Source organism: Thrips palmi, unplaced genomic scaffold, assembly GCF_012932325.1.
Source record: "Thrips palmi isolate BJ-2018 unplaced genomic scaffold, TpBJ-2018v1 HiC_scaffold_1, whole genome shotgun sequence".
NCBI classification, from domain to species: domain Eukaryota; kingdom Metazoa; phylum Arthropoda; class Insecta; order Thysanoptera; family Thripidae; genus Thrips; species Thrips palmi.
Window position 1 is genome coordinate 8,525,983 of NW_023144620.1, and position 22,164 is coordinate 8,548,146.

General features: G+C 55.7%; 5 protein-coding genes across 8 annotated transcripts; 3 read left to right on the forward strand and 2 right to left on the reverse strand.

Annotated features, from left to right (window-relative positions):
• Nucleotides 1-1,045: 1,045 nt before the first annotated feature.
• LOC117640463 (lactosylceramide 1,3-N-acetyl-beta-D-glucosaminyltransferase) lies at nucleotides 1,046-3,269 on the reverse strand. Its single transcript, XM_034376982.1, has 6 exons — nucleotides 3,099-3,269; nucleotides 2,380-2,734; nucleotides 2,069-2,303; nucleotides 1,770-1,902; nucleotides 1,292-1,707; nucleotides 1,046-1,217 (listed from the first exon to the last, which is right to left on the reverse strand). Exons 2-6 carry the CDS (start codon nucleotides 2,636-2,638, stop codon nucleotides 1,046-1,048), a joined length of 1,215 nt encoding a protein of 404 aa, XP_034232873.1. The 5' UTR covers nucleotides 2,639-2,734; nucleotides 3,099-3,269.
• Nucleotides 3,270-3,487: 218 nt separating this feature from the next.
• On the forward strand, nucleotides 3,488-6,533 carry LOC117639351 (actin-related protein 8). The gene is made up of 10 exons (XM_034374931.1): nucleotides 3,488-4,027; nucleotides 4,115-4,297; nucleotides 4,371-4,772; nucleotides 4,850-4,960; nucleotides 5,044-5,160; nucleotides 5,242-5,394; nucleotides 5,470-5,691; nucleotides 5,784-5,985; nucleotides 6,076-6,204; nucleotides 6,283-6,533. Exons 1-10 carry the CDS (start codon nucleotides 4,019-4,021, stop codon nucleotides 6,453-6,455), a joined length of 1,701 nt encoding a protein of 566 aa, XP_034230822.1. The 5' UTR covers nucleotides 3,488-4,018; the 3' UTR covers nucleotides 6,456-6,533.
• LOC117639339 (zinc finger protein 850-like) lies at nucleotides 6,522-10,604 on the reverse strand. Of its 2 annotated transcripts, XM_034374919.1 has the most exons (3): nucleotides 10,413-10,604; nucleotides 9,799-9,993; nucleotides 6,522-9,714 (listed from the first exon to the last, which is right to left on the reverse strand). In XM_034374919.1, the coding sequence occupies exons 2-3, from the start codon at nucleotides 9,971-9,973 to the stop codon at nucleotides 7,958-7,960; spliced, it is 1,932 nt and encodes a 643-aa protein (XP_034230810.1). In that variant the 5' UTR covers nucleotides 9,974-9,993; nucleotides 10,413-10,604; the 3' UTR covers nucleotides 6,522-7,957. The 2 variants fall into 2 exon arrangements, with proteins under 2 accessions (XP_034230810.1, XP_034230802.1); XM_034374911.1 differs by having other exon boundaries at nucleotides 6,522-9,993.
• A 142-nt stretch (nucleotides 10,605-10,746) lies between these two features.
• LOC117639358 lies at nucleotides 10,747-11,724 on the forward strand. The gene is made up of 2 exons (XM_034374944.1): nucleotides 10,747-10,907; nucleotides 10,991-11,724. Exon 2 carries the CDS (start codon nucleotides 11,004-11,006, stop codon nucleotides 11,700-11,702), a length of 699 nt encoding a protein of 232 aa, XP_034230835.1. The 5' UTR covers nucleotides 10,747-10,907; nucleotides 10,991-11,003; the 3' UTR covers nucleotides 11,703-11,724.
• Nucleotides 11,725-12,655: 931 nt separating this feature from the next.
• On the forward strand, nucleotides 12,656-18,376 carry LOC117654412 (sodium-coupled monocarboxylate transporter 1-like). 3 transcript variants are annotated; one of them, XM_034401031.1, is made up of 14 exons: nucleotides 12,656-12,701; nucleotides 13,975-14,226; nucleotides 14,295-14,454; nucleotides 14,709-14,774; nucleotides 14,854-14,905; nucleotides 15,299-15,366; nucleotides 15,459-15,613; nucleotides 15,902-16,042; nucleotides 16,265-16,483; nucleotides 16,785-16,971; nucleotides 17,050-17,136; nucleotides 17,225-17,409; nucleotides 17,675-17,987; nucleotides 18,076-18,376. In XM_034401031.1, the coding sequence occupies exons 2-14, from the start codon at nucleotides 13,976-13,978 to the stop codon at nucleotides 18,118-18,120; spliced, it is 1,929 nt and encodes a 642-aa protein (XP_034256922.1). In that variant the 5' UTR covers nucleotides 12,656-12,701; nucleotide 13,975; the 3' UTR covers nucleotides 18,121-18,376. The 3 variants fall into 3 exon arrangements, with proteins under 3 accessions (XP_034256922.1, XP_034256929.1, XP_034256938.1); XM_034401038.1 differs by having other exon boundaries at nucleotides 18,079-18,376; XM_034401047.1 differs by lacking the exon at nucleotides 12,656-12,701 and having other exon boundaries at nucleotides 14,094-14,226; nucleotides 14,278-14,454.
• The last annotated feature ends 3,788 nt before the right edge of the window (nucleotides 18,377-22,164 follow it).

Sequence of the window (22,164 nt, forward strand, 5' to 3'; positions counted from 1 at the left end):
ATCTATTGGTGGGGTCACACGCTCGGTTCGAGTCCTGTTTAGGCCTCCTGGAGCTCAAAACGCGTCTAGAGTTTTGGCCGCCGGCGCCGGTCTTCTGGCCCACTGAGTGCTGCCCAAACGCACGCCAAATGGACAGAGGTGCGAGCACTGTAAGGCGGGAGTGACTCGACGGCGGATTCGAGTCGAGTTTGTCCACCGCCTCATGAATACAACACAGGCTGCGGTCTTGATTTCGGCATTCCTCGGCGGGCCTTGCAAATAATTGTTCGCGTTCACGGACGGGCAGGTCGGCCGACAGACACACAGACAGAGATTTGCGGCATGACTGGCGACAGCGGCCTCGTTCGCGCCGAAGGACGTCACAGGCTGGGCGTGGCGCGTTTGCGGCCAGTGCCTGCCCTGCCAGTGCCTGCCATCTGCCCTGCCAGTGCCGGTGACCGGCGTGGTGCCCGTTTGGCTGCCTACCCCCACGGCGCGCCTCTGCCTCTGCTCAGCTCGGACTGGTCACTGTGTTGTGTGGTGCGTGGGCAATACACGCAACACACACAAACAGAAGGATGAGGGATGATTAGCCTTCATTGGTTTGTTTATAATGTGTTTTTTTATTGCAAAAATATCAGTACAAAAATACAACAATTGTCAGTCAGTCTATGAATCACGCGCTCTTCGACCGTGATGTGTTTAGTGCGATTTAAAATATTTTCAGCTAATTAAGTGGCAGTTAGTATCACAGCCTTCCTTGTGCCACTGTCGTGACTAGAATCCTGGTCCCGGCGTGGTCCTGTCCTTCGCCCGGAACGAGAACGTTCTTTTAAAAATGAAAACAACACGCGGACTATGACCGCTCGCTGTCGCTTCGCGCTTGTCCGCGCCACTGTAAGTGCTCCAAGCTGTGGGCCCGACCCGCGGCCCGTCGCGGCGCGTGGGTGGCGAAGGGCGCAGGGCGTCCAGGGCCACGGCCGCGGCGCTTCCGTTCGCTTCCGGGCGCGTTGACGTGGACGTCGAGGTGACGCCGACCAGCGTGGCGGCGAGGGGCGAGGCGACGTCAGAACATGCGGACCTGGCTGGCCTGGCCGCGGCCGTCCCGGGCGACCTCCGCGGGCAGGCGGTCGTCGGCCTGGGCGGCGCGCACCACGCACGTGCTCTCCACGAGGCGGCCCGGCGGCCGGTCCGCGCACGACGTGCCGTAGTGGCACCGCGCGGCGTGCGCCTGGAACCTACCAAACACTCACTCCTTGAGGGCGGGGCCGTCGTGAGAATGCAGGCCTGGGGAAAGTTTGAGGGGACTTACTTGACGATGAGGTCGTTCTCGCCGCCGTTCGGACCCACCAGCACGTCGCAGCGGAGGTCCGGCTCGGCGAGGCAGCAGTGGATCACCTCGGGGTTGACGGTGAAGACCTGGCGCAGGTCGTGGAGGGCGAGCTGCGCGCGGGGCGAGTCGCGCCCCAGGGCCTCGCGCACCATCCCCGTGAGCAGCAGGTCGTCGATCCAGAAGTAGCCGTGGCGCGACGTCCACCGCGACGCCCCCTCGGCCAGCGCGCGCGCCGCGCCCGGCGTCGCCACGTACACCCACCCCGAGAGGAAGTCGGGGTAGACGTCGGCGGCGTACTCGGCGCGCGTCACGAACCACTTGTTGGCCGGCTCCCTGGAGGGCTGCAGCCCATGCAGCACGTAGCCGTACATGGAGGAGGCCAGCGCCGCGGTGGTCTGCGGGCAGAGGAGGGCATGAGCCACTTCTTGGTGGCCGCGGCCGGCACCTCACCTCTCACCTGTTGCTTCATCAAGTCCATGAGCTGGTACAAGTCCACGACGATGTCGTCGTCCATCTTGACGACGAGCTGAGCTTGGGGGCAGTACGAAGCGGCCCACTGCAGGCCCATCGTGTGCTTGTAGGTCAGGTTCCTGCCGACAGAGACAACAGGGCTGTGTTGCAGCAAAGCGAGTCCCGAAAGATCGTTTCGTCGCACTGTCTCTCTCGCACTCATGGGGCGTCCCGGAGGGACGAGAGAGAGACAGAGCGACGAAACGATCCTTCGGCGTCACGCGGCGAGCAGGCAAGGGCGCCAACCTGTAGGCCTCCTGGAAGTCGCCCTGCACGATGTCGCCGAAGCGCCGCGCCTCGTCGCGCAGCGCTCGCGTCGCCCACGCGTCGGCGTCGTCCTCCGTGCCTCCGCGCCGCGCCGCCCGGGCCAGCAGGAACACGCGGCGGAGGCCGAGGCGCAGCAGCTCGGACCGCGGGTACGCGCGGCGGTGTGCGCTGCGGAGCTCCACGTGGTCGGCGTGGGAGGTGACGACGAGCACGCCTGGAACAGCCGCCAAACGCGCATTCCAGCACCGGTACCACACACTGCAACGATGGAGAAAAATAACAACAACAACCTGTGACGTCGCCGCCCCCGCAAGGGTCGGCGTTGGTGAGGTACTGGAAGTGGCTGAGGTCGAGCAGTGGCCGCGGCGGCGGGTACAGCGGCGGCTTGGCCACCTCCCCGACCACGGCAGGCTTGGGGGCGGGCCTGGGCCGCGCGGAGATCGCCGTCAGCACCCTGCTCAGCGTGAGGATGGAAGCGACGCAGAACGAGAGCAGGAGGCCGCCGGCCACGAGGTCTCGGCCTCGGCGTGACCTCCACCACGGCGTCATGACGGTTACCAAGTCGTCGGCGTGGACCTCGGGATGAGGGCAGCGTTCGAGGCGGCCAAGGAGTCTTCGGCCCGAGGTTCTGCCATGGTCCTTATTCTGTAATACGACGAAAAAACGAAATCAGCGTTGTTGTCGTGTATCATGCCCAGCTGTACGCGCCTGCCGGTCCCCGCGACCTGGTTGTGGTGGTTGCGGTCCGCGCGGCCGGTGGCGATGCCGGCGGCATGGCGCCTCGCAGTGCCACGCGCCACGCCCACGCACGGGGTTCCGTTCCAAGCCGCGTGATGTGGCCTGCCGAGCGGACTGGGCGGACTGCTGCTCTGTGCAGCGAGGGGAGGGGGTTCTCCATGACCTTGGCGTTGAGACCGGCAGGCCGGCCCCGCCGCCAGGTGCAGGTGCAGTGTAGCCGGCCGGCCGCGCGCCGAGCAGAGCAAGCCGCCATTCATGTACCTTCACCCACCTGGAGGACCCGAAGGCTGGTCGCGGTCGAAGGGCTCCTTGAAGACGTCTTCGTATCCTCGAGGATGTCGTGATGACCGTGATGGTCGTGCCGGTCTCGGCAGGGCGTTGATCCCGCGGGCCTCGACACGCCTGGCGACGCACCGACGCGTCGCGTCCACAGCCCGGCCAACGCCACGCCGCACTGGGCCACCTCCGCCTCCACCGCGCCGCCTCTCCCCGCCCCCGCCCCGCCGGCACCGCCAGGCTACGCCAGGCCAGCACACACGCTCGAAAGGCAGGGCAGGGGCAGGGACGGGAGTGGCCTGGAACGCCCTGGAGCGGCCTGGAGCAGAGAGATGGGACTGGAGTGGGGAGCAGCTCCAGCGTCTCCCTCCCAGTCACAGTCACCGGCTTCGGCTCTCCCGCACTTTCTCCGGAGGGGAAGGCAGGGTCCCGCAGGGCGCGCGCTGACTAGGGCTGACGCCCAGCAGGTGCTTGCGGGCACGATGGAATGGTTGAATGAAATGGAATGGCACGTTCTGAGCTAGACTGGACCTTACTGGACCCTGGCGAAAGACGGACCTTAATCTGTCAAACAAGTTGCCTACCCTGCACGGCGGTACGCGCCCTGCCCTGCCGGCGCGCCAGCTGCTTCCCGCCTTCCTCCCATCCCCTCCCCTCCCACTTGTCTGGCAGACGTTGTTTACATTTAGGAATTGAGGTTATTTCCCCGGAGTTGCTATAACAAAATTCACGAATTATTTTAATGTGTTGCGGAATATGTTGCCAGCTGCTACAACGTTCGGTAGTCTGTGTTTGATTCCTCGATTTTCAGTTCTTTGCTAGCGGCAAACGATCACATTTTTATGTTTGTGATAAGACACCGGGCTTACAGCATTCCTGTTATTTTAGTAGCTTCTTTCTCTGTGGAAGTTTATCATGGAAGAGGTATGCGTATTTTTATTTGGAATTTCCATTTGTAGAAACACCTTTTCCACCTTAAAAATTTTCTTATATTCACCATGTTTTTTCTAGCCTCCATCTGTTCAGAGTATTGCGCCTCAAAACATTGTGGTAATTCATCCTGGATCTTTAAATGTTAGAATTGGACGAGCATCAGATTTGGATCCCGTTTCTGAACTTCATGTTATTGCTCGAAGACGGAAAATTGGAGGCCAAACACACCGTGATCAAATCTTACCATCCCTAGTGTCAAAAGTATGAGACCGTTGAAACATACTTTGCTTTGTATTAAATGTATACATCTCTCTAATTACAAACTAAATTTTAGAATCGAGAACTGACAGAAGTGCTTGAGGATGTCCGCCTTCAAGTATCTCATACTGTGCAGTCATGTCTACAGTCAGATGGAAGACGAAGATATGCTACCCCGCCTCAACAAATAGCCGCCTTTAACAGACGTTCAGAGCCAACAAAAGTTGAAGTCCCTACAACAAACAATTTAATTGGTGTAGCTAAGTGGATCAAACCTGAAGGAGATGTCGTTGTTGGTAATGATGTATTGAAGCTAGACCCTTCTCTAGATTTTAATATACATTTCCCATATCGTAGAGGGGATTTTAATGTGCATAGTGGCCCCGGTGGATCTGTATCTGCAGTAATAGCAGATCTTGAAGTCATTTGGGGATATCTTCTTACTGTCAAGTTGGGTCTTCCCAAATCTCAGCGCAAGGTAAAATGGTCTGTGATCAAGAAATCAAAAATACATGTCTATAATAATTTTGCATCATAGTTTTGTGATTTTTTCAGCAATGCCGAGCTGTGCTCGTTATCCCAGATGTATATAATCGCCAATACTTAAAAGAGTTAATGACACTTTTGTTAAGTGACCTGGGATTTGGAGGCTGTTTCCTTCTTCAGGTTTAGTAAAAAAATTGTGTATTAGCTTTGGATTTGGGAAGTGCCTGTTAATCCTTAGATGCTTTTGTGTTTGGTGTTACCAGGACCATGTGGCTGCCACTTTTGGAGCTGGCCTTGGAGTTGCATGTGTAGTTGATGTTGGAGACCAAAAGACTTCCGTTTCATGTGTTGAAGATGGCATATCACATCGAAACACAAGAGTAAGAAAGTTGTGAAATTTGAAAATGAATTTTAGAAAGTAAAAAATTTATGTTCTAATTCAGATATTTTACAACCCACAGATAAGAATGGAGTATGGAGGAGGTGATATCACTCATATTTTCCACTGGTTACTTTTGAAATGTGCTTTTCCCTACAAAACATGTGATTCGAGAAATTATTTAGATGCCATGCTTTTGCATCAGCTGAAGCAAGATTTTTGCCATGTTAATTTGGTAATTTTTAATTTTTTTGGTTTTTGGCAAAATATTTTTTTTAGAATAGTTTTGAAATACTGTTTTTGTTGCCAGGATGTCTGTGGATCACATGAAAAATCTTTTGCCATTCAGAAAGTGAATGATGCTATACATCAATACACTCTCATGCTTGGTGATGAATGTGTTGTTGCTCCTTTGAGCCTTTTCTTTCCAGAGTTATTTTCTATGACTGGCATTAAAACATCTTTAACTCAGAAGAGGTCAGCAGGAGATTCAGAAGATCCGTTTGATGATCATTTTATTAGGGAGACAGGTGTAAGATAGCCTTTTAACTCACAAGTCTATTAGCACCATGGTGCCCAATGTCTTCCTCTCATAATTTTCAATTTGATCAAATTGAATTTCAGAGGAAAGGTGCAAAGGAGAATTTAGAAACTGCAGGAGGTACAGATATTTCTGCTGTGGGGGACCTACCTGGTGGTGATGATGATATAGTTGTTGATACACTTGAAGGGGGTGCTGGCCAGACCAGTGCAGGAGAATTTGAAATAAGTCCTGGGAAAATTCTTGGACTTGATCAAGCTGTTCTGCAAAGCATTGAAAGATGTTGTAAGTTAATAAAGCTAATCAACACTTCATTTTGCTTATGTTTATCTCTGCAAAAATTTTAGGTTTTGCTGTAACTTGTTTTCATTTTAGCATCAGAAGATATGAAGAGGAAAATGTACAACTGTATACTGGTAGTAGGTGGTGGGATGAAATTTGCTGGCATTGCTGCTTATCTTCAAAATCGCTTGCACCTTCAAGTACCATTTGCTTATAGATCAGGTAGGTTATTCTTGGGTTACTTCAATTTTGGCATTTATAAAGACTAATGAATTTTTAAACCAAAATTTAATATTTCAGATCAAACAGATATAGTGCTGACACCCAAAGACACAGATCCTCAATTGACAGCTTGGAAAGGTGCATCAATTCTGTCTTGTCTTGAATCATCTCATGAGTTGTGGATAGCCCCAGATGAGTGGAAGCGCATTGGGGTGAAAATTTTGCGAGAACGTGCTCCTTTTATGTGGTAAATTCATTTACCGTGTTCTCATTTACGTTGTGTATATTATGTATAGGGAAGAAGATGAGTACAATAATTGACAAGTAAACGCCATGTATTATTTCTTTCCCGTCACATGTTATCTTGGATAACTACAACAATGTTTGTAAAAGAACAATACAATACAATACAAATAGGAAACCTATAGTAAGCATCACATGATAAAAACACTACAAGCAACTTATTCTTTATCAATTTGGAATTAAATACAATCCTTATACTGAATGGTAACAGTTACATCCCAGAACTTTTAGCTCCTGGTCCTTGTTAAAGGACATTACAATGCATTGCATGAAGCAGAATGAAAATCCAGTTTACAAACCCATCTATTCAATTTTTTTAAAGTTGGTCCCTGGTGGATTTGTTTTAATGATATAAATGTGGCATAGTGCTTGTGGCATAGGAATTAGAGTCTCTACTTTGGATTGGAAACAAGAGAGACTGTTCCACTTGTAATTCATACAAATTAATGCAACTGCCTCTCTGTGGTAAACAATGAACTGGGTAAAATACAATACTATTGTTATATGGGACTATGTTGAGACAAGTTAACTATGTCAGCAAAATTGCTCTGCCTAACCTTACAATTTATTTCTATTCGAAATTACATATATAAATATGGAGTAAGGAATCAGATACATGTGACTCAATTTCAAAATGTGAATGCATCAGGAGCTCTGGTACTGACCCAACTGGCCAAGACAGGGAAGTATAATTTCGACTAAATATAGAAAACGAAGGTATACTTTTAATAAAAATTGCACACTGTAACAGATAGATAAACTCATTCAAAACAAACATGAGTCCCCTTCACTTTAATGTTCACTTGGTTACTCTCTCTTAAAAAGAAAAGAAAAAACTATACAAAACCAAGGATGTATGTAAAGGCAAGTGGATTTTTTAAAATTTAATTTTAAATGTGCACTCAGTGGTGTCGACTATCAGGACCTTGAGACTAGATTTACAGGTTTTGTAATGTATACAGATTATCGTCGTCATCTGTACAAAACAAAGAATGGCAAAGATCATATTTATACATAGCCAGTTGCATTATTTTTTATTAACAATAAACAAGAAAAGCAAGCTCAGTCACACTTCCTTCACATACTCCACCGGCAGTTTGTTAAACAGTCCAAAGGAAAAAACAGCACATAAGTAAAACCATGATTAATTCTACAAAAACTGTAATCATACAACTAAAGAATAACCACAGCGCTGCTTTCTTCATGAGGTTGAAAACTGGGTTAATTTTCACCTGTATGGCTAACTTAAGCTACATTGCACAGGAAAAACAAATCCTGACAGGTTTATTTTGAAATATTAGGCATGCTTGGCATGCTTCAGCACATATGACAATGTCATATTATTTACTGCACAAGGCACTCGGAAAATTCACAACTAGTGTCATAATGACTGACGCTGAGAAGGATGTGGTGGCAATTGTTTTCTGGGCAAGTAGGAATTGACATATTGTCATACACCAGCTGTTGGCACAGACAGGACATGAGTAGGAACAGTAGTGTGGCTTGAGAACATGCCATCACAGTGGCCACAACTGCACGGCTTTGTACCATCACCATGCACAGATATATGCTTCTGGAATGTCATTTGGGTGGCATCAAAAGACCAAGAGGGATTTTGAGTGCGCTTTGCTGCTGTCAAGTCACCATGATCATCAAAATGTTGTGAAACTGTACAAGTCTCACAGTATGGGGAACTAACACGGGCACCATCAGGGTTTATGGTACGATAAGTTTTACCACAGAGCGCACAGTTTTTAGGGCAACCCTCAGATTCAACATGAGTTTTGAAGCAGTTAACAGAAGCAAATGTTTTTTCACAACTATCGCAGCGGTGTGGCTGATCTTGTCCAGCTTGTTCCCGTTCTTCTGTTCTTGAAACCTGCAGTGCTTCAGGCTGCTCTTTTCCTTTCGAACCAGATGTGTGAACAGCCTTGTGTTTTTCAAATTGAGAGAGCTGCCGGAAGGTTTTATGACAAATTTCACAGAAAAAAAGGGGAGTAATTTTGGCCTCTAGCTTCCCAGGGCTTCCAGATGAAGGCACTTCCAAAATACTGGCAGATTCCCATGTGGCAGTTGCAGGCCACAAGTCTTTGCCAGCCTGAAGTTGAATTTGGACCTGCACTGGACCTTGCGGCTGGGATTGTACCTGGGTTTGCTGAGTTTGTTGTTGTGCTTGAACAACTTGCACGGGAGTTACTTGCACAGTTTGGTACTCTGGTGTAGTCACCAGTGCCACAGTGGTCAGCTCTTGATCAGGTTTCAATTCAACAGTGCACAAAGTAGTAGGAACAGTATTTTCTACAGTCGTAGTAAAATTTTCAATTGCACTAGGGTTGTCTTTCCCGCAGTGTTTCTTCCAATGGTCAGTAACTCCTCTTTTGGTCATGAACACCCGTGTGCACACAGGACAGGCATGTTGGTCCCTGTCACCATGACCAGCTCGGTGATCTTCCAGAGCACGTGCAGCAGCAAAACATTTTCCACATACATCACATATGTAAGGCTTCTCACCAGTATGTACTTGCAAATGACTTTGGAGGGATGATTTGTCAGAAAAACATTGTCCACATAAAAAGCATTCGTATGGCCGCTCTCCTGAGTGCACCCTCATATGCTTAGTCAAACTCCATTTGTCACCAAAGCCTTTCCCGCACTCTGAGCAGCTGTATGGTTTGACACCAGAGTGAACCCAACTATGTTTGGACAGACCCCAGGCATCAGAGTAACCTTTCCCACACACCAGACATATGTGTGTCTTCTTTTTGCCATTATGAGCATTCCCATTGGATTGTCGTGGTGCTGTTGTTGGTTGGGCCTGTTGATTGTGCACCTGTGGAGATTCGTTTGAGACCGGTTGTATATGCACAACCTGGACCCCAGACACTTGAGCGTCAATATGCTGCTGCTGCTGTTGTTCATGAGCTTGTTGCAACACAGCAGCAGCCGCCGGTGCAACAGGACCTGCGTCTCCAGGTTTCCGTTTCAAGACACCAGGTATAGGTGGGAATTCACCCTGACTGGAGCCAGGTGCTGAGATTCCCATATGTTGGAGTTGATGGGTTGCCAAGAGCCATGAGTTGGAGAAGCTCTCCCCACAGTCAGGGCAGACATGAGGCTTCACACTCACATGGGTTTTTAAGTGCCGCTTCAATCCAAACTTGTCCGAAAAAGATCTTCCGCACTCCAGACAACGGAACGGCTTGTCACCTGTATGCACACGCATGTGGCGCTTTAACATGAAAGGCTCCCCAAAGCGCTTTCCACACACAGGACAGCCATGCAGCCTCTCACCTGTGTGGGTGCGCTCATGTTTGGTGCGTGAGTGAGCCTGAGTGAAACATCGTCCACACACTGAACACGGAAACGGCTTCTCCCCATTGTGGATCCTCATGTGAATGGTTAAACTGTAGGCTTGAGCAAAGCTTTTGTCGCAAATTGGACAGACGGCACCCCTTCGAGCACCCATGTTTTCATACGGCACTGAACCTGTAAATCAGATCACAAAGAGTCTCTTAGTACAACAGGCATAAATCTTAAATTAGGCATGGACAAGACATATCCGGCAGATATCTTCAGAGAAACAATGTCTGAATGATGAATTCATAAAAAGAAGTGATCAAATCAATGGGTATATTCAATAGGTTTGATCTCAAGCCAGCTATATGGAAGTAAACAAGAGTTAGGTTCAGACGGCAGAAATTCTAAACAAAGCCAAACTGGTGGCTTTCGTTTCAGCTGAACACAGAGAATCGAACAAGTAAAAAGCTTAGAAGAAAGAGGCGTGCGCTAGAACTGAGAAAACCTTCGTTCTGAAGAGAAATGGAATGGAATGCGAGTACGGGGCGCGAGTCCGAACGCCGATCTAATGATCAAGAGGTGGATATGGGTATGGTGGTTATGCGTACCTTCAGAACGGCGAGAAAAGTGCCAAACGATTCAAATAATTTTTAGAAACATCGCTAGGCTACAGTAAGGTTCCGTATCGTATACACAAAATCTTAACCTCCAAAAATACAAGAACAAATGTTTGGAACAAACTTTGATTTGAGCTAACTAAAGAAAGATGTCCGACACGACAACAAGGCGCATGGAGTTACGATACTGCCAACCTTGCCGAAACAATTAGTAAATGATAAGTCGTTGCCTCATGTCACCTCATGACGACTGAAAGCTAAAAAGTTAATGTGCCTTAGTGATTCAAAATAAAGGTTTCATACAGAAGAACAAGCTTCACCATTCAGAAATACAGTAGGGTGACTTGGTAGCACTGCATGCACTGAGCTGACCGATAAGTTCTTCATACATTATTGTCCTTGGATGTGGATGTGAAGACTCAAACTACTCAAAACCAAAACATCTCAAATCATAACTTCAGCCGGCCACCGAAGACTGATTGAAAGGTATTGTAATCTCTTTAGTTCCGAGTATCAGGTAGAATGTAAAGGGTTCACTCATTATGCCTCTACGTGCGTTGATTTTCCAGGTGGACATTTGCCATGGAAGTCGCCGAAACACTCGGAGGGCGAGGGCAGTACCCAATGATTAGGCCTTGCCATGCAGAGAGGATTGTCCTGTGCATCGATGCCTGCGATGACAGGCTGAGGTACCCTGGAGGGCCGCAAGGCGGCAAGCAGTTTTCCACTTTTGGCACAATCAAGAAATGTGCCGAAGCGTTTCTACACAACAAATCCGCTATGAACCCTGACCATCACTTTTCCCTACTCACGTTCAAGGGTAACACATGCTACATGGGTCCTTTCAACAATAAGGCCCATGAGCTCGTGAGGCAGCTTCAAGCTATGACACCTAATGCATCGCCTGACCACCCAGTTCCTTTGAGCCGTGTCTTTGATTTAGTGTACGACAAAGTGTTGAAAAATGAAGAGGAAGATGAACATATGCCATTACGAATAGTTCTTTTTTATGGTCGATCTGGTATGTGCGTTATGGGCGAGAATGTACTTTCAAGATTCAAGAATGTTCTTGTCGATATTCTTTATATTCATAGACCTGTGTTGTCAGCCAAGGAAAACAAAAGAGTGATATCTAACTTTTCAGAATTACAGTCATGTTTGTCAGAAAAATCTTTTTGTTTTGCTTCTCTCTGTGAGAGTCTTCTTGCACTTCAGTATACCATGAACCTTCTCATGCACCCCAACATTCGGGTGCCCAATGTTAATGCTAGAACTGAATAAATGTATCATGATGGCTTACCAATTATTGACGGATTCACTGTCCTTCTTTTGCAGATTTTTATGTTAATAGTTTCTATTGTTTGCCTAGTTGAGATCTTCAAATTTGTTGTATTGGTGCATAATTTTGGTTTTATTTTCATGAACAGCTTTTAAAATAAAGCATCGATATTTCTTACTGGTTGTGTTTTCTCTGGAAAATTTTGTCCTCCTCCTTGCTCCGCTCCATATGGCTTTTCACAGACTACCTGAAGAGTAGAGCCAGTAGGCTGAACATGAGATGAAACAGAGAGGAGACTTATGTCCCATTCCCATGAAAACAAAGAAGAAAATTCTGTGAGATCTGTTTCATTTTATAACAATTTTCAACAGTAATAAAGTTTTCCCTTTAGAATTGTTTATTTATTCATTGGGGAGACGAGTGACTTACAATGATGGCTTCTGGTTCTTGCCTGACCTTGTTTCTTTGTTTGCAAAAATAGGCCTTATAAGGGCCTTATAAGAACAACGGGGCAATACACATAAACCCATTGACACGACACGCTTGCTGGTGCGGGCCACCGGGCGGGGCGTGCCGGGCTGTTCGTCGGGCCCCTCTATCTCTCCCTGCGCGCTGCTGTGCTGTGCGCTGACCGGCCATGCCTCTCAAGGCCCTAGGGCTGGGCCGTTGGGCCGCTGGGCCGTTGCCGCTGGGCCTGGCGGCCTGGCCGTCGGGGGCTCCAGCCTGCTCCAGCCAGTGTCCATCACATCACGCTCCATCAGTCCTGGATCACGGGCCGCGCCGTCGACAGCGACGTCCTGCCTGCCCTCGCCGAGCAGCGCGCCGCGTCCCTCCACGTGTCCGGGGCCGGGCCTGGGCCGGGCCGTCGACGTGCGCGTACACTGGTGGCACCGAGAGGGCCTTGGGGGCCTTGCCGAACGCGGGCCGCGGAGCGCGCGGAGCCGAGCGCCGCGCAGTGGCAGCGCCGGCCGCGACCGCGCCAAGCAGCGCCAAGCAGGCAGGTGAGACAGACTGGTTGCCGTCGTGGGGGCGTGGGGGCGTTCTCCGGAGCCGGCGGACTGAATCTGAGAGTCGTCTTCGTCGCTCCGTCTCTCTCTCGCGCTCTTGGGGCGTCCCATGTGGGTGGCAAGAGAGACAGCGACCAAGACGACCCTCGGAATCGGTCTGCAGGGGCAGAGTTTGGGGTCAGTGGCAATGCGGGAGGGCCCAGCCTTCACTTTCGACATGCGGGAGTTTAGACGAAGGTGGGCTGAGGTCTCTCCCAATCAGTTGGGCTAGACGCGGAGGCGCGCGGATCTATGCGGCCAACCATTTCTCCACCGTTACCGTGCTCGCTGCCATAAAAAATGAGGCTGGAACTGAGTCGCAGCAGTCGAGGCCGCTGAGGTTGAGATGCATCCCACCAGTGGCGTCGGATTGAAGTACATCACGTAAATCTAGTGCCGAGGTTGTGGAGGAGGGTCTAGGCCTAGGGCCGCCGGGCCGTGGCGGTGCGCAGCGAGGGGTCGCCTCGCCGCCTGGGAGTCCCTGGCTGGGCTGGAACGGGACGGGGGACAGACGGGCGCTGTGCTGTGCTACACAAAGATAGATGGGTCCACATTAAAGCCAACTGCAGTGCGTCGCTGGGTCGCCCTGACCGATTCGCCCCGCGGCACCAGACGCACTCCGAGAGTCATCCTGTCTCTCTCGCACCCTTACGGGACGCCCCATGAATGCGAGAGGGACAGCAATGAAAAGGACTCTCGGAGTGAGTCTGTAGTGCCGGCCGTGCCGGCCAGGCGGGCCTAATTCGATATCGCTGCCCAGCGTCCCTCTGGCCTGCAGCCCGGCAATCCGTGCCACGCCGTGCCACGCCGCGTCGCCTTGGCCGCGTCGCACGTCGCCATTTACGCGGCTGATTACTCATTTCCGCTTAGCGATCCGCCGCATAGCGCAGTGGAGCACCGCGCAGCACCGCGAAGGCAAGCCCAGCCTGCAGACTGATTCCGAAGAGTGACGTTCCCTCTGCCGTCCACGCGGGCCGTCCTGCAGGCACTGCAGGGGCGCGAGAGAGACAGAGACACGAAGCGACTCATGGGAATCACTGGGCTGGTTGGCGCGGCGCGACGCGGCGTCGCGGGGCCCTGCGTGCGGACACGATGCTCGCTGCGGGAGGCGATGAAGACCGTTTTGGCGCGCGAAGTGGGGGGTGCGCCAAGTGGCCCGCGAGAGCTGGAGTTGAGCGAGCCCGGGTTCGAATCCCGACGGCGCGCTTTTTGACACTCGTGGCCGCAGGATGGACCAAAATGGCGACGCCCTGCCGACGCTGCTGCCGGGCGACATCTTGCTGGGCACGACGCGCTTCACCGAGTCGCGAGTCTTCAGCTGGCTGGACTACACCGTGTTCGGCGCCATGCTTCTCGCCTCCTCCGTCATCGGCGTCTACTTCGCCTTCTTCTCGAGCCGCAAGCAGGACACCACGTCCGAGTACCTGATGGGCGGCAAGACGATGGGCGTGCTGCCCGTGTCCATGTCCCTCATCGCCAGGTGAACTTTTCACACCGCCAGGCTTTGTAAACGCGTCGTCCGCGATGACAGTGCCATTCTCTGCGCAGCTACATCTCGGGCATCTCGCTGCTGGGCCTGCCCGCCGAGATGTACACCTACGGCACGCAGTACTACATCATCGTGCTGGCTGAGGCGCTGGTCAGCTTCACCATGGCCACCGTCTACCTGCCCGTCTTCTTCAAGCTGCAGATCACGTCGTCCTACGAGGTAACGGCAACGGCCTAGCCCGAGCAGGCCGCCTGGAAGGTCTCGGGTAGGCAACCCTGCCTCCGGTTGGCTCGGAAGCGCAGCGGGTTGCCTACCGCGCCGCCCGCAGGGGCGGGGGTAGGCAACCCTGCCTTCGGTTGGCTCGGAAGCGCAGCGGGTTGCCTACCGCGCCGATCGCAGGCGCTCCCGTACTGGCGCCCGTCTTGCGGCGTCCCTCTCTCGCTCATTGCCCGCCTGTGTTGTCTGTGTTGCAGTATCTGAACCTGCGCTTCAACAAGACGGTGCAGCTGCTGGGGTCGTGCCTCTTCCTCGTTAAAATGGTGCGTGTCCACTGTCCGCTCGCGCGCTCGCAGTGTGCCCTGCAGTCCGGCGAACGTGAACGGCGTGTACCTGTTGCAGATGCTGTACATGCCCATCGTGATCTACGTGCCGGCGCTCGCGTTCAGTCAAGGTGAGCCCGTGGGTCTGTCTCTCTCGCACTCATGGGTCGCCCCGCAGGAGCGCGAGAGAGACAGAGCGACGAGGTGCTGTTGGGAATGCGACTACTGGCCTAATCATTTGGAGAGGGGTAGTCGACTCGTTGGAGCGTGGACGCGCCCTGCGTTGCCCAGCCATGCGTAAAGCCCGCACTTTTTTCCTCATTTTTCACCACTTATTCATTATTTTCCTCCCACTTCATTCCGCAGGGCGTAATTAGCAATCTGCAAAACACGCCCTGATGGATGAGGCTGGCAGTGGCCCAGCGGACGGGCCGAATCAACACAATAACCGAGAGCTCTCACTCTCGCCCCTCATCATCATCACTTCGTTATTTTGCCGTCTGTTCGTTCCCCTGTGTTTCCAGTGACAGGAATCGATCTGCATGTCATCACCCCGATCGTGTGCCTCGTCTGCATTTTTTACACGACGCTGGTGAGTGCGCAGGTCTGCCAACACTCCCGCGCTCGCGGCGAATCAAAACGCATATTTGTTGTTTTTTTTTTGTTTTGGTGCGTGGGTTTTAGGGAGGCCTCCGCGCAGTGGTGTGGACGGACACGCTGCAGACGGCACTCATGGTGCTCGGCGTGCTGGCCGTGCTCATCCTGGGCACGGTGAGCGTCGGCGGCGTGGGGGTCGTGTTCAGGAGGGCGGCCGCCACCGACCGCCTCGAGCTCTTCAAGTGAGTGTCGGAGGCGTGGGCAGTGGGCCAGACCGAGACGCGTTTTGAGCTCCAGAGTCGCTCAACAGGACTCGAACCGAGCGTGTGACCCCACCAATGGATTCCGCGTTCGGAGAGCAATCCATTGGTGGGGTGGGGTCACAACGGTCGGTTCAAGTCCCATTTAGCGACTCTGGAGCTCAAAACGCGTCCGGGATTTTGACCGCCTCCACCGGTCTTCTGGCCCACCGTCTGCCAACCTTGTCACTCTGAATGCCAACAAGTCATTGACTGTCCGACGGTTGGCAGCATGGACCCGGACCCCACGGCGCGGCACACGTTCTGGACCGTGGTGATCGGCAACTACTTCAACTGGCTGGCGTCCTGCGCCGTGAACCAGGCCATGGTGCAGCGCTGCCTCGCCATGCCCACGCTCAGGCGTGCCAACCTGTGAGTAGGGCCACTTCCGCTAACTGGGGGATTTTAGGACTCTGCGTCTCGCGTCTCGGAAACGCCAGCATGCTGTTAGTCATGGAACGACACGGCACTTGAAAGTGCCCGTCGCGGTGGCAAATCAAAAGTCGATTTATCCTCAACTTTTTCGAGAAAGTCAAACCACTTCGACAAGCATCGACGAGCAGTTTGAGTGCAACTTGATTGACACTTCCCCAGGACGGTGGTCATCATGGTGGTGGGCACCTCCCTGCTGGTGTCCATGTGCTGCTACACGGGCCTGCTCATCTACGCGACGTTCCACGACTGCGACCCGGTCTCGGCGCGCGTCATCAACAAGTCCGACCAGCTGCTGCCCTTCTACGTCATGGAGCTGGCCGGCAAGGTGCCGGGGCTGCCCGGCGTCTTCATGTCGGGGGTCTTCAGCGCCGCGCTCAGGTTGGCGGGGGTGGAGGCGGTCAAAAGCCCGGACGCGCTTTGAGCTCCAGAGTCGCTAAATCGGACTCGAACCGAGCGTGTTACCCCACCAATGGATTCCTCATTCTGAGAGCTATCCATTGGTGGGGTCAGACGCTCGGTTTGAGTCCTGTTTAGCAACTCTGGAGCTCGAAACGCGTCCAGAGTTTTGACCGTCTCCAGTCTTTCTGGCCCACTGTGGGGCGGGCTGCGCGGCCTGGAGGAAGCCTGGGGGCATCCGGCTGGACCTCAACGCGTCGGTTACACAGCCTGTTGTCCTCAGCACCATGTCCACCTCGCTCAACTCCATGACGGGCGTCATCTGGGAGGACCTGGTGCGCCCCCACCTGAAGAAACCCGTGTCGGAGCAGCGCGCCTCGCAGATCCTCAAGCTGCTGGTGGTGCTGATCGGCGGCGTGTGCGTGGGCCTCGTGTTCCTGGTGGAGCGCATGGGCGTCACCCTCGTGCAGGTGAGGCCCTTGTCCTTGACGGCGTGTTGTGGAGGTCGTGGAGGCCGTGGAGCCTGACGTCCTCGTGTCTTTGCGCAGGGGAGCAAGATGCTGTCCGGCATCACCGCGGGGACGCTGCTGGGTGTGTTCTCGCTGGGGATGTTCTTCCCCTGGGCCACCCCCAAGGTGAGACAGAGACAAGGAAGAGACTGCGCTTTGCGATTGGGGTACTACGCCGACGTCTAAGCTCCGCGTCGCTCCGCGTTGTCCGCAGGGCGCGCTGGCGGGCGGGCTGGCCAGCTTCGCGCTGGTGGCCTGGATCTCCGCGGGCACGCAGACCGCCATGGCGCGCGGCGACCTGCGCTTCCCCGGCAAGCCCGTGTCACTGCAGGGCTGCTCCGCGGGGGTCTTCTCCGTCAACAAGACGAACCTGCTGCCGCCCGGGCCGCCGACTCACGCGTCAGTACGCCGCGTACGCCGCGGCGGCGCTACTCCATGCTGCGCCAAGGCGCGGGGTAGCGCCGCGCTGCATGCTGGCCGTTTGGCTGCTGCGGCGATACCCCGCGCTGCCGGTCGTAAACGACGACTGCACAATGCGCCACGCTCTCCTAAAACCACTTGCAGCGCCATTCCGAACCGCTGTCTCTCCCGTACTCGTGGGGCGTTCGGTGTGGGTGCGAGAGAGACAACGGCGGCCTCTAAACTAAACCCCCTCCCTCCCCAGGGTGTTCCCGCTGTTCCGACTGTCGTACCTGTGGTACACTGCGCTGGGCGCCATCACCGTCATGGCCGTGGGCATGCTGGTGTCCTACCTGACGGGCTTCAACGACCCGCGGAAGATGGACCGCGACCTCCTGGCGCCCGTCATCTGGCGCCTGCTGCCGCAGCAGGACAAGCAGGACCAGCAGGACGTCCAGGACAAGAAGGACGCCAAGGACAAACAGGACCAGCAGGACGTCCAGGACAAGAAGGATCCCCAGGACAAGAAGGATGTTCAGGACAAGCAGGACGTCGACGTCGTGGAGGACGACGTGAAGGTAGGACCATCGGAAGGACGTGCTGGCTTCGTCGGCAAAGTAGTTGGGGAACCCATTTGCAGTGTGGTTGTCTTTCGGGTGGTTTCAGAAGTCGCGGAACGGCGCGGGCGCCACCAAGGAGACGCACTTCTAGTCCGGCGCCTTCTCGCCTGGCGGGCAGGCAACCCATCTGGCGGCGCGGGGCGCGGGGCCGCCAAGAGAATCTCTAGTCAAGGCCCAGGGGGCGAAGGCGAAGGCGAAGCAGACGAAGCGGCGAGCTATCTCCCTCCCATCTGTGCGGCGCGCGCGCTTCCGAAAAGCCACGGTCAACTTTGCAGTAAAACAACAAAAGCAGCGAGGATGGCGGTGGATGTAGAGCGCGACACGGACAATAAATCGAGTCGCACTCATGCTGCTGTTGTTGTTTTCATCGCTGCCAGTGTGGCGGGGACCGGGCCGCGGTCCGAGAAACGCATCGGGAAAATAAAGCTGTTTCTCGTTATCGCTTTTCACCACAACTTGGGCTTGGCCTTCCCGCAGCAGCAGCAGCCGCGCTCCGCCAGGCGGATGCGGCGAACCTTCGTCTCGTCGGCCGAGCAGCCGGCTAAATCAATCAGAGGATGAGACTCCTCGGCGGGACGCTTTGGGAGCGGCGACGCGGCGACGGCCAGGACGCCGGCCTGCTTGTCCTTGGCCATGACAACCTGCCGCCGCGCCGCCGCGCCGTCGTGCTGTCTTGCGTCCTCTTTGGGTCACGGCTCTTCCTTGTTGACACTCTGCGCGCAGCCAGACACTTCCAAGTATTACTACGTCGCTCTGTCTCTCTCACACCTCTGCCGACCGCCCCATGAGTGCGACAGAGAGTGTTCTTCGGAGCGAGCCTGCAGCGCACCGCGGAAGCGCATCCGCATGCAGTGGCGTGTCGCCCCGGACCCGGACGCCCGCGGACGGCAGGGCGGGCCACCCCGCGAGGCAGGCGCGCGCGGAGCCGCCGCCGGTGGCCGACCTGCCGGGCGCCCTGGTCGAGTCCTGGAGCGCACTGCCGTCGCAGAGCCCTGCAGACGCGAGCAACCGCTTAAATTGGGAGCAGCTGTCCCCAGGAACTTTATCTTAAAATAGCGGACGGAAATGTGCCCGTCCACCTGCTTAAAATGATCGAATTAACCGCGGCGCGTCGGCGGCTCTCTTCAGAAAGACGGCTTGCTTCGCCACGCTTGGCCACGCTTCGCCGCGGGCAGGGTGCCGACAATGTGCGAGCGCCGCGCCACTGTAACAGACTCGACTCGGAATTGCAGTGCAGGACTCGGGACTCCTCCGGCCGCCGAGGCGCCGAGGCACTGTGAATGAATGGATGGCAACGCGAGGAACCAAGCGAGCCGGGCTGGCCGGGCTGAGCCGCGCCTGACCGCGCCTCCCGAGCAGTGCCTTTGTCGCTACGCCGCGCTCCGCAGGCGCGCGAGAGAGACAGAGGACAGTAGCGTGGCGCCGGCCGGCCATTGTGCGAGGCAGTGCGAGGCGGTGCGAGGCACTGCTAGCCCGGGCCCATTGGCCGGGCCGGCGGTAAGACACACGTGAGCCGCCTGCCGAGGAGGCTCTTTATTCGCGATCGCCTCAAAGTCACCGCCACGTCTCCAAGGCGAGGCGAGGCAAGGCGAACCAAGGCTCCTCGGGCACGTCCTGACCGCCCCGGACCAGGCCGGGACAGGCTAGGACAATACGCCGCGGGCACGGCCAGGGCACGGCGGGCTGTTTGGAAGCCCCCCGCTAATTGCTCGGCCAAGCAGCCAGCGGCCGCAGTGGGCAGTGTCGTGGCGGTCGTGGCCAGCAGGCTCTGTCTCTCTCGCACCCCCGCGGCCCGCCGGGCCGCCCCAAGAGTGCGAGAGACACGGCACTCCAAAGGCGGGCGCGCTGTAAAGGAGCAGGACTTGTAGTGTCGCGGTGCCGCGATCGCGGTGTGCTCGGCAACAACAACGACGACGTCGGCGACGCCAGCAGCAACTACAAAGCAACTTTTGCGCGGCCGAACCACCGCCTTGCCGCCAGCACGGCGCACCACTCCACGCGGCCACGCGGCTACGCGGCGCATGACATCCCAACGGCGGCGAAACTTGGCGGAAAAGTCGCGACTAGCTTTAGAACCTACAGCGCTGCCGCACCACCCGCCCCGCCCCCGCCCCGCCCCGCCCCGCCCCGCCCCGCCCCGCCCGCCCCGCCCCGCCCCGCCCCGCCCCGCCCCGCCCCGCCCACCGGCCTGTCAAGCCGCAGCCGGTCCGGGCCGCCCTCCTCGGCCAAGCCTTTTGCCATGACATCAGCGTCGTGGCTTCAATTTTTCCTGAGGCTGATGGTCGAGCTGCGACAAACCGGAGGGGCGGGACGGCGGGGACATGACGGGATTGGGGGAGGGGAGGGGAGGGGGTTGCTTGTCCAGGACGGGGCTGCTCATTGTTCGGCGCCTCGCTGCTCTCCGCCCCGCCCCGCCCCGCCCCGCCCCGCCCCGCTCTGCCTCCAGCGGCGTCATATTGGGGGCCGCGGGACGCCTTCCCACCCGATGCCACCCTTCCTCTCCTTTGGACCCTTCGATCCCGTCCCGCCGTGCTCCGCCGTGCTCCGCCTCGCTCCGCGCCGCCCAAGTGGTCGTCGAGACGCCCTCCTCGGCCTTTCGCCGACTTGGAGTTCTCGCGGTGTCTGCGGGGCGGGACGCGACGGGCGGGGCCTTCCCTGGTCGGTATTAGTTTCCATGCATCCCATTAGGGTTGGTTAGTGTGACCCCGGCCCCCGGACCGTCCCCGGACCTTCCGCGGGGTGGCCGCCAGTGTGCCAGTGGCCCCCACCAGAGCAAATATCTGTCGCTTCCAAAGCCACGCTGCGGGTGGCGTGGCGCGGCGTGGCCACTGCGCCCGTTTTCGTGGGACGTGTTTTTTAGCCCGCCTTGGCAGTGACGCTCCAGCTGGAAGTGCTCGCCAGGCCCGCCCCCGTTAAGTTTATCCAGCGTCGAGCCTCGTCCAGCCTCCAGCGCCTCCAGCGCCTCCAGCGCGACGGCCGCCCACCCGCTACAGCCAGGCCCAGCCAGACCACGCCGAGCAGCGCGGAGCAGCGCGGAGCCTCCAGCCGAACCCGGATCGCAAAAAGAAGCCCTTTTTGTGTGCGTGTTTTCATTCCTCCTTTGTAACGAAATAGCGCCCCTCCCGGCGCCCAGTCTCTTAAGAAGGATTATTTATATGAAGCTTCCCGGGGGACTTATTGCTCGCTTATTGCGTGCACGCGGAGCGAGTGCAGAGTGACGTAACCGCTTCGGGGAAGCATTTGTCACCCCGAGTTATCGGCTGGCTTTGCGTCGGACTGGTCCGGTCCGGCCGTACGGCTTGGCAGAATATCATCGCAGGGCAGCTTCACTGGTTCCGCCTGCCGCTTCTGCTTGCCGCTCCGATGACGCAAGACAGCGGCGTGGAATACAGAATCTAGGCTGCAGACCGATTCCGAGGGTCGCTTTCGTCGCTCTGTCTCTCTCGCACTCATGGGGCGTCCCGTATGGGTGCGAGAGAGACGGACGACTCTCGGAATCGGTCTGCTGGCCGCGGCGATAACGGACATGGCCGAGGCCTGACAGGACGGAGACGAGAAAAAGACGGAACACACAGTCAACACGGCCGAGACTAGCTGCGTTGACCTCGCAGGGTCGTCCGCCGAAAAGCCGCGCCGTCGGTGCGGCAGGACCGAACAAATGAACACAAAATAACACAATAAAAACATATGTCGGCGGGGGGATTTGAACCCGGCGCCCGAGCACATCTGCCCCGTAGCGCCGCGTTGCGCCGCGTGGCGCCGCAGTGATGGCGCCTAGGGCAACGACCGCGTGTTTCACCCGCCTGTCCGTGGTTTGTTTGACAAATCTGTGGCTTTGAGGCTGGCGGGGTTGGCGGGGTTGGCGGCGCAGGCGGGGGCAGGGCTGCACGGCGCGAACGGGGCGGGGCGGGGCGGGGCGGGGCGGGGCGGGGCGGGGCGGGGCGGGGCGGGGCCGGGCGGGTGAAAGGGTTGGTCAACGGCCGCACCGACCCCTCCGTGCACCGCTAAAGGGGCGAGAGTGGATTCGGAGATAAAGGCAAGGCCTGCCAGACAGTCGGACGGACAGTCGGACCGACAGGCAGACAGACGGACGGCCGAAGCGCGCTGCTCAGCGGGTCAAATCTGTGGGTCCCGA